At 31.2% G+C, this 10,089-nt stretch overlaps 1 protein-coding gene across 1 annotated transcript in view; it reads left to right on the plus strand.

Annotated features, from left to right (window-relative positions):
* Positions 1–1,853: 1,853 nt before the first annotated feature.
* Positions 1,854–10,089, plus strand: part of LOC139520447 (programmed cell death protein 4-like) — a gene marked incomplete in the record, with an annotated part of 11,805 nt that continues 3,569 nt past the window's right edge. The window contains 4 exon segments of the mRNA XM_071313054.1: positions 1,854–2,003; positions 2,099–2,410; positions 7,731–7,834; positions 8,753–8,866. Of these exon segments, the coding sequence (XP_071169155.1) occupies positions 2,107–2,410; positions 7,731–7,834; positions 8,753–8,866 (522 nt within the window).

Genomic DNA, 10,089 nt, shown 5'->3' on the forward strand with positions numbered 1-10,089 from the left:
AATAAGGGAATGGAGCACTTATTTTGTAACTAAATCTAAAAATTCACCTGAAAATCATTGGTGTTACTGTCAATGGTGAGACCACTTTGATAAAATAACATCATTGACCAGTTTAGTAACACCACTGAATATATTATGAAACTCAGCACGTTTTTGTGTTTCTTTCGTGTTTAACAAGCGACACATATTATTTATGAAAAAACAAAATTTATTTAACAATGTTTAAACAATATCATGTATTCCATGTACAAAGTTTTCAACAACTTGTGTATGCTGGTAACACCAATGACACTGTATCTAAGAATTATGTTTACCTCCTTTTCTTTTGCTCGGTGTCTTTGTTTTGTGTTCAGTACTTAAAGTAAAATTTGAAATTTGTTGTCAATGATGATACTTTTGTGTCATTGGAGTTACAAAAGGGTCAGTGGTGTTACTATATAAACCAGATTAACAAAACCAATAGAGAAACTGAATCTGGTCAAAATATATTTTAAAATGTAAAAAATATGATTTCAAGCAAATTGTATACTCAAAGGCATTTTATACAAATGCATCTGTTTTTAAATTTGTTCAGTAATAATAATAATAATAATAATAATAATAATAATAATAATAATAATAATAATAATAATAATAATAATAATAATAATAAAAAAAAAAAGAAATAAGTAATTGTCAACAAGGAATGTAAAGAAATTGTCTAATTTGTGAAAATATTTAAAATACGTCACAGATATGAAATTTATATGACAATCATTTGAATGACTTATACTTTATAGTCTTGTCTCCAATTATATTTAAAATGTTATGCTATAAAATATCGTAAAAACGCGAAAAGGTGAAAAGGCGCCGAAATCGCGAAAACGCAAAAAGGCGAAATCGAAAAATCGAGAAAAAGCGTAAACACGAAAAGGCGAAATCGCGAAAAGAATAAAACGCGAAAACGCGAAATCGCGAAATAGCGAAGTCGAAAACGCGAAGTTGAAAACGCGAAATCGGTTCGTTTTCGACTTCGCCTTCTGAGTTTCGCATTAGTGGCACGGTTCCGGTGCAAAATATCATGAGTTGATATGCATTTTGTGTCCGGACACATGGACACAACGATAAATTACAAATATTGAATATAATAATTCAGGGTAAAGGTATGATTTAATGATCCGATTAATACAAATGACCAAATGACAAATGACACAAAATAAAATTTCAATCAGATACAATTTTCTTAAATATAAAGTATACTGTAAATTCGTTTTGCATTATGTATAGGCACCGGACACATCCATCTAGAACACCAATACTAATATTTAATATTCAAATAATTCCTGGATATAATGATATGCATTATTCAAGAAATAGACAGAGTGAATTAATCGTCAATATAATACAATGTTCTACCCGAAAATAGGACATATCTTCCTTTTCGACTTCGCGTTTTCGCCCTATAGAATATGAAAGGCGAAACCGCGAAAACGCGAAATCATGGCCTTAACCGGCCACCATACTAGTTAATCTGTTAATTAACTTGAGCGCTGACCAGTGTGATCAATCATCAATACTGTTCATGTAAATAATTGAGGGCGGTACGTTGCATTAGACATATTCACTTTTTTAAAACATGATGCAATGCGTTCTATTTAAAATATGGGCTTATCATTTTATAATTTATTACGTCTCAAAATAACAATGGTGAATTGAAGGACATTGAACATGTGAAAAATTTCTCAAGACGCGTTAATGTTAATCAATAAAATTGAGAATGGCATTTATTTAATTTCATATTTTTAGTTGTATTAACTTTTTTGTATTAAATAATTCCAATCAATTCATTATTGGTGATTGAGTTTATGTGTTGCTCACAGAAAAACATTCACCCTAGGCCAGTATCCTGACTAAGAAAGTGCTACTTATAATTTCGGCCAATGAAATTTGTGAATTCGTACCACATGACAAACTGCGCTAAACACAATAACAGCTGATAAACAAGTGAAAGCATAGGAAGGAAGGTAAGCATATTTTGCAAAATATACGAATTGTGCAACCATCTGCTTGTGATAAGCATATAAATAGATAGTTAAGGATTGCATATTTTACTTTTCAGAGAGTGACATGACTTCAAACGGAGTAATTTCTGAAGAAAATTTCCTCCAAAATGGCGAAGTCGATATAGAAAACGATGAAGTCAATGGCAATATTGGTGAAGATGAGATGGTTTCCTCACTTGACAGTCCTTCTAAAGAAATAAGACTAGTTCATAAAGCAAAAAGATTTCATCGACAGAACTCTGGAGAAGGAAAACCTGGCAATGGAGTGTTACCAAATATCAAACCAAATAATAATAAATCGGTCATTCGTGGCCTAAAAAATAGTCGTAATTCTCGAGATGGCTTGGGTCGAGGACTAGCAAAAAAAGGTATTGATAATCAAAACTACTGAAATATTTCAGGGAACTAGAATATTCGGGTGCAAACTATGGATAAATGGTTTATTGCAAAAAAATATCGACCACATCAGTGTTTGTAAACAAACTAGCCTCGTTTTGAAAATTGTAAATAAGGTAAACACGTGCTTCTGTTTTGATTACACATCAATCAATTTTTCTTGTGACAAACAATTTATTATACCACATATTCACTTTTTGCAAAATAACAGTTTCAAAACGTTGGTTAACTGCTGTAATGCATTTTTTATGTCACTAAAGAAAACAAATATTAGAAATGTAAATAGAGCCTAGAGGGGTGAAAGGGGCATTGTCATTTATTTCTCATTCTTGCTGCCAAAATAGTGTTAAGACAAAGTTTGGAACTTTCATGTTTTTATGAAAGTGAGAAATAAGGAGAAGGTAACTTCAAGGCATTTAGTGGCTATTAAAAAAATTCTAATTATTTCGTGGAAGAGGGGGGATAGGAGGGGTCCTGATCCCGAAATCCCGGACTTAAAAAAACGAAATCCCGAGGTCCCGAATTTAAATAAAGTAAATCCCGACGTCCCGAAATCCGAAAAAAAGGATTCCCGGATCCCGAAAGGGTCAATCCCGAAATCCCGAGCTTAAAAACACCCGATCCCGGAGTCACGATAAAGGTCCTATCCCCCCTCGTGGAAGGGCAGACTAAAAATTGTCAATGGTTGAAGATTATAAACTCTAGTTATCACACACAAAACAAATGATTTTTTCGAAGATATGCATTTTCATCATCCAACTTGAAAGACTGTCAAGTACTTTTAGTAAAAAAATAGCTATTCAAACACACCTACTCTGTTTTTGTGATTCATTAGATAGGTATTTCACTTGACCCATTATATTTCATCTTTTCGTACTGTGATTTTTTTATGTAATAAAGTCAACCTGTAGCTTTAATATATAAAAATGATAGAATATGAAGCGAGATGATATATCAAATACTCTTGCTTTGTACGTTTTAAAGACAAAATATACACCTCTAACCAACCCTAACATAAAAAGGTGCACTCGATCTTCTCTTTTCGATACAATTGTTACTCATTTTTTGGAATTTTTTCTTGAGTCGCATAATGGCAGGGCAGACACGTAAATTACTGAACTAATAGATCAATATGTTCCCCGTCCGTGGTAAATTAATTTTTTTAATCGGAGGTTATGCATTTTCTTCATCCAGCTTGATAGATACTCATGTCGTCAACTTGATATATAATTGTTGTGCATTACTATGTAATAGATAAATTGAAAACTTATGCAAATGGTGTTTTTAAAATAAAACACTTCGTAATTGAAGAAAATTGTCGTTTTATTTGTTTCTATTAACTTTTAAAAATTTTGTTGCTATAAAAAATGTAGTAAACATTACATTACAGTAAGCATTTATCGCCTTCTCTAACACAGAGCTTTGATTCTTTTGTTCTTTTTCAACTGGGTTTCCGCCTGAATATCTTGAGGGAAAGAATTTTTTTTTTGGAAAAAGGAGAGGGGGGGGGTAAAAAAAAATCCCAAGATTTCCGAAAGTAAAAATAAAATTTTCTTCAAATTTTCTTTTTAAAAAGCCTGGAAGGGGGAGTCTATTCGCATCAGCATAGTGTATTGCACATAAGCAAAAAAATGAATGTAAATTCAAATCACATAACCAATTCAAGTTCTTTGACCATGTTAACTACAGTTATTCTGTGTCAGAAACCTTAAATATATGTCAAATATTTAATTACAATCCAAATTCAGACCTGTATCAAGTGTGAATATTGTGTCCAAATTTGCCCCAACTGTTCAGGGTTCTACCTCTGAGGTCTTTTCAGACTGCACTCAGTGAAGCAAGTATGCACAATAAATGTACAAAAAATCAGAAAGATAAATTATTTTTCAAAGAAAGAGAGATGAAAGTATAAGAAGATAAATAAACATTTCTAGATTTTGTCATAACTAAATAAGGAGGCCGTTTTTTTGTGTCATGTTTATGTATCTACTGGATTATATTAATCAGTAATGAGTATGACTCTGGTGCCCTGAAGCTAGCATGCAAAGGGTAGTAATGTACATGTACAATGTATGTTATTTAAACAATAATTTCAGACTCACCCTTTGTGACGCACTGAACTAAGGGTTGTAAGTTTAAACTTGATCATGTATGCTAGAAATGAATGATAACTTTTATGCCTTTGCACTTCCCTGATTACTAAAACTTGAGATGAAAGTTGTTTTTGTCATGAAATGTAAATGTACGATGCAGAAATCTGCATCGAGTCAACTAAAGAGATTGCATCAGCCCCAAAAATATGTAAGCCTGTACTAGAATAAGAATTCAAGTTATTGTCAGATAAATGTTTTGTGAAAACTGTACTTAACAAAACCAAAAAGATTTACCCTGTGCAGTGAATTTGTTTCAATAGTAATTGTATTTTTATAAATTTTGCTTATGTGTCAAAAAGTGATTTTTTTGTAAGAGTTGGTTTTGCACGTCAGATATGTACATGTACCTATGGGCTATGTATGACATTGATTTGTTAAATGATATGAATAGAAGAAGTTATATGTTGTATTGAATCTACATATTGAGTGCCCCCTAATTAATTTTAAATAACAAAGAGGCCATCTGTTTATTGAAATCAGTACCATTATCATGTTTACATAAATAAAAACAAGAAGATGTGGTTTGATTTGTCAACCAGTATGAAATTGTGTCTGTCAAAAACAAATCTTGTGTCAGAATAACTTTTTCAGTTGTTTGTCATATTTAAAGTTGAAAAAGACTACAAACTTCTTACTTGTACCAATTTTTACTTAGTGGTGAATACATTGACCTAGTCTAGATTTTGGGTGTTTAATGTTTGTTCCATATATATCCATGTCACATGTAATCTCTATAGATAAAAGTCATGTTTAAATTTCAATCAATCAGACTTTAAAAGTGGTTTGAATATCTTGATGATCTTTATAGATATAATTGAATGCATACAGCTGTTTTACATGTAGTTGAAATTATTGACTTTTGATGTAAAACGTAATATGATGCATGTATTGACCGAAATCTATTCATCAATGTTTACTACTGAGAGAAATGATGCAATTTTTCAGAGTTTGCGAAATCTTTTTTTCCATGGTGGTCCTTGCAGAAAACATGCTGGTCCTCCTCACTATTACTTCTATTGAAAAATACTAAAATTGTGTCAGTCCTATGCAAAATTTTGGTGGTAAAATCATGAGGACTGCCACTTTTCGCAAACTCTGATTTTTCACTGTGCATAAAAGATCTGGAAAGTTAAGGATGAACATTTTTTTATGCCCCACCTACGATTGTAGAGGGGCATTATGTTTTCTGGTCTGTGGCTCCGTTCATGCTTTCGTTCGTCTGTGCGTCCGTTCAGGTTAAAGTTTTTGGTCAAGGTAGTTTTTGATGAAGCTGAAGTCCAATCAACTTGAAACTTAGTACACTTGTTTAGGTGTTTAATTTATAGAGAGAAAAATTCTAAACTGAGACATTTGTGTAAAAAATAACCAAAATGCAAATGATTTGTCACCCCTATACTTTAGATGTAGGTGCTCCATGACATACCTGCCAACTGTCACTATTTGCGGGGGATTTCCCCCATGGAGGTTCCTAATTGGAAATTTTTGAAATAGCCATTTTGTCCACAATTTAAAACAAAACAAATAATTTTACCATTGGTATTAGTGTTGTAAAAGTATGAAGAAGCAAATAAACAATATCAAAATAAATTTGAAGACCCCTTTAAAGATTTTGTAAGACAATGACAGCCATCTTGCTTATAAAACCCCCATGTGCATTTTGAAATCTTGGGATTTATGCCATGATACAATTGGTACAAAGTATATAACTGATCTATCAAATATAAGCAGAGGTATTTATTAGATCTTCTCGTACTATGTACCCCTAAATATTAGAGAGTTGATTCTCCCTCTTAATATTATAGTGTTTCATTTTAAGATAAGCCTCTCCTCAACTTATAATTTTGTAATTGCTCCAAATTCAAAATCTCATGCAAAATGTCTTTTTAGAATATATATATTGATGCTTATATTTTTTTGCAAGAAAAGTGACCATGCATCCCAATTGGGACACATTTTATAATAAACTTATAGATTGTTTATTGTTATTTTTTTCTCATTCTGATTATGAAGTTTCATGGAATATTTGTGACTTGATCATATATTAATGGCAACTATATCCCAATCAGTCTAACTTGAACTTATTTATGTAACATTCTTATATAGTTGATAGCCTGATTTAAAATTAATCCTTTTATTTTGATCAATAATTCTTGTTTATCCCACTTGTTGTTATTTTAATAGTATAATTGAGGTTTAAAATGTCACAATATGTTTACAAAGTGGTATTTATAAGCTACTTTTCTGGCTATTACTTCTAGACTGGATTTGGTAACAGGACATCGACAATTGTCAATACTCCCTCAGTAATACTATAGACTATGAATGATATATTTATATTTGATGTTTAGGTTTAATCTTTGCAATATTCATGATATTTAATTCTTTTCACTAAGATATTTTTAAATCTTTGGTGCTACATGTACATGTAGCTATGCAATTAAACGACATGGCACATTAATTTGACAATTAAACAAACAAACTTTTTATTATAAAATTTAAGATCTGTTGATTCAATGAATACAACACCTTGTATTAACATGTATAGTCGGTGAAAGAGAAAGAGATTTTATAGTCGAGATAAAGTGTGTAACGGTGAAATCAAATCATTTATTTATTTCCTCAATTGGACATTATAAGTTTTATTGCTTGTTTTATTTTACATAATCATGTTTATGAAAAGGTGCATAGACATTAAATAAGAAAACAGAGGTTATTCAAGTCCTATTATTGCTTTTTATATACATGTATGGTTAGGGTTTTGATCATTGTTGAAGGCTGAATTGTGATCAGTAGTTATTTTTTACATCTTTGTTCTTGGTCTTTAGTGGAAACATATAGCTTTTTAATTTGAGACAAAAGTTAACTTTTCTGGTGACAGCGATATTGATAACAAATACGATAATATCTAAACCCTATTGTCACCTAAGTTGACGAAAAAAATTTGAAGTGTGACAAATTCAAGATGAGACTGTGATAGCATTGTCTTTTGACTTTGACCTCTGACATTTAAAAGTCCTGCATTTTTTAATATTTCCGGAATATGTTTGTTCCATTGTACATGTAAGTCTAGTAGGTCATGATAGTAGAATAATAGTGTGGTCTGTTAATACATTTAATTAAATTTAATGTCTGTTTACAGGTGGTGCTGGAGGTAAAGGCACTTGGGGTGCACCAGGGGATGAATTATTTGAGGACGGTAGTTGTAGGGATGCAAAAGATCCTAACTATGACTCAGATAGTCAGGTAAACATGCATACAAATTTTTATTTTTTTTAAGTCTCAGGTATTTAAAAACACATGTAATGAAGATATAATACCTTCAGATGCTGTTAATTTACCCTAACGTGTTGCTTTTAAATGTGCATTTTGTCAACAAAGGTCATTTTCATTGGGAAACACCCATGTGGATAATTTTACATGTAAACTTGATATAAGTACTCCTACTCCTAGATTATGTAATAATCAAGTTATATTTGATTACAAATACTATTCAAATATAAAACCGTTGTTTACACTGCCGTCAATCAGGTGACAATGTTGACTGAATCAATGTGTCTAGATTTATCATACGCACAAGTCCGACGCACATTGATTGAAAGCCTTGACACATTTGAGAAAATATTGATCATCTTATTTATGTTTTGTTTTTGTACATGGGTTACCAGTACTTTTCAAATTATTTGCAACAACATTGATCAATACATTAAAAAGAATACAATTGAAGCAAAAAGCCAAGTCACAGTAGTTAAAAGTAGAATACTGACGGGTGTAGTTGTTTAGAAAATTTGAATCATTAGTGAACATTAAGAACTCGTCTTGAAAATAGTGAAAAGTATATTGCATAGCACATTAATATAGGTGTACATAAATTTAATGAATAAATTAGTCATATCACAAACAAAAATTGATACACATTTGATATAAATCTAATGCATCATCTGTGTCCCATGAACACATTTTTTCCGACTGTAAATTCAGAAATATTTGCAATGTTTTTATTGTGGCAAAATTGAAATTTCAAATTTTAGAAGTATTTGAATGCAGCATTTCCTAAAACTAACGATTACATATGAATTAGTCTCAAACTTTAGTTTACAAATGGCATATAATAAAATTTCTGATTTGAATGTATTGATTTTCAATAAAAATTTTGTGTTTTAGGATGAATATGTTGTTGATTCTGTTGAACCAGAGATGACACAAGAGGAGTTTTTGAAGGTTGTAGAACCAGTATTATTAGAATATTTTGAAAATGGCGACACTTTTGAAGTGGAGGTAAGACTCTTTCAACAGATCTAGATTTTACTGCTCTGAACAAGCTGAACTAACGATATTTAAAGAATATATTTATACGGCACATTGAAATATTTTCTACATGTTCCTCTTGTCATTAAAAGTATAAAGCTTCTCGAAAAAAAATCTTTTTAGGAAAAGGAGGCAGGTAAATTGAGTAAGATTTGATTTCATAATGTAGCCTTCTGCAAAAGGAAATCACGAATTCACCAACATTCCAACTGACTTCATTTTCAGAAAACGACATCTGTAACAAACATAAACTTTTAGCTACTTCTTTACAAGCAGAACCAAACACAATGAAAGTCCCAAGTATGTACTGGCTTCCGAAGCTGCACAAAAAACCTTACAAATATAGATTTATTTCATCTTCCAGCCATTGTTCAACTACTAAATTGTCTGTTTTACTTACTAGTACACTTGGTACAATAAAAAACCTGATAATAAATTGTTCAAATAAGGCCTTTGAAAATAGTGGAATTAATTACTTTTGGAGTGTCAAAAACTCGTTGGAAGTACTTGATAAATTGCATGCATATATTGGTGATTTTGAATCTGTTCAAAGTTTTGATTTTTCTACCCTATATACCACTTTGCCTCATATTCTTATTAAGAAAAAATTCACATCCCTAATTAACTGGGCATTTAAAAAGTCGGAATGCGAGTACATATGTTCAAACTCTTTTAGATCATTTTTTAGTAGCAATAAACAAAAGAACTATGTCAATTGGACATGCTTTGATACTATTTATGCACTTGAATTTTTACTTGATAACATTTTTGTTCGCTTTGGAGATTCCGTATATCGTCAAGTTATTGGAATTCCAATGGGGACTAACTGTGCACCACTTATTGCGGACCTGTTTTTGTATTGTTATGAGTTACAATTTATGACTAAAATTAGCAAAGACCCATCAAAACAACATTTGATACAAAAATTTAACAATACTTTTAGATATTTGGATGATATATTGGCTCTAAATAATGACGACTTCAGTATGTATACTAAAGAAATTTATCCTGTAGAACTTACTTTAAATAAAGCTAATGATAACAATGACCACTGCCCTTTCCTCGATCTTGATATCTATATCATAAACGGGAAGCTTAATACAAAAATTTATGATAAAAGAGATGATTTTTCATTTCCTATTGTTAATTATCCATTTTTAGATGGTGACGTTCCCTTGTCACCATCTTATGGT

This window comes from Mytilus edulis, chromosome 4 (assembly GCF_963676685.1).
Source record: "Mytilus edulis chromosome 4, xbMytEdul2.2, whole genome shotgun sequence".
In the NCBI taxonomy this organism is placed as follows: domain Eukaryota; kingdom Metazoa; phylum Mollusca; class Bivalvia; order Mytilida; family Mytilidae; genus Mytilus; species Mytilus edulis.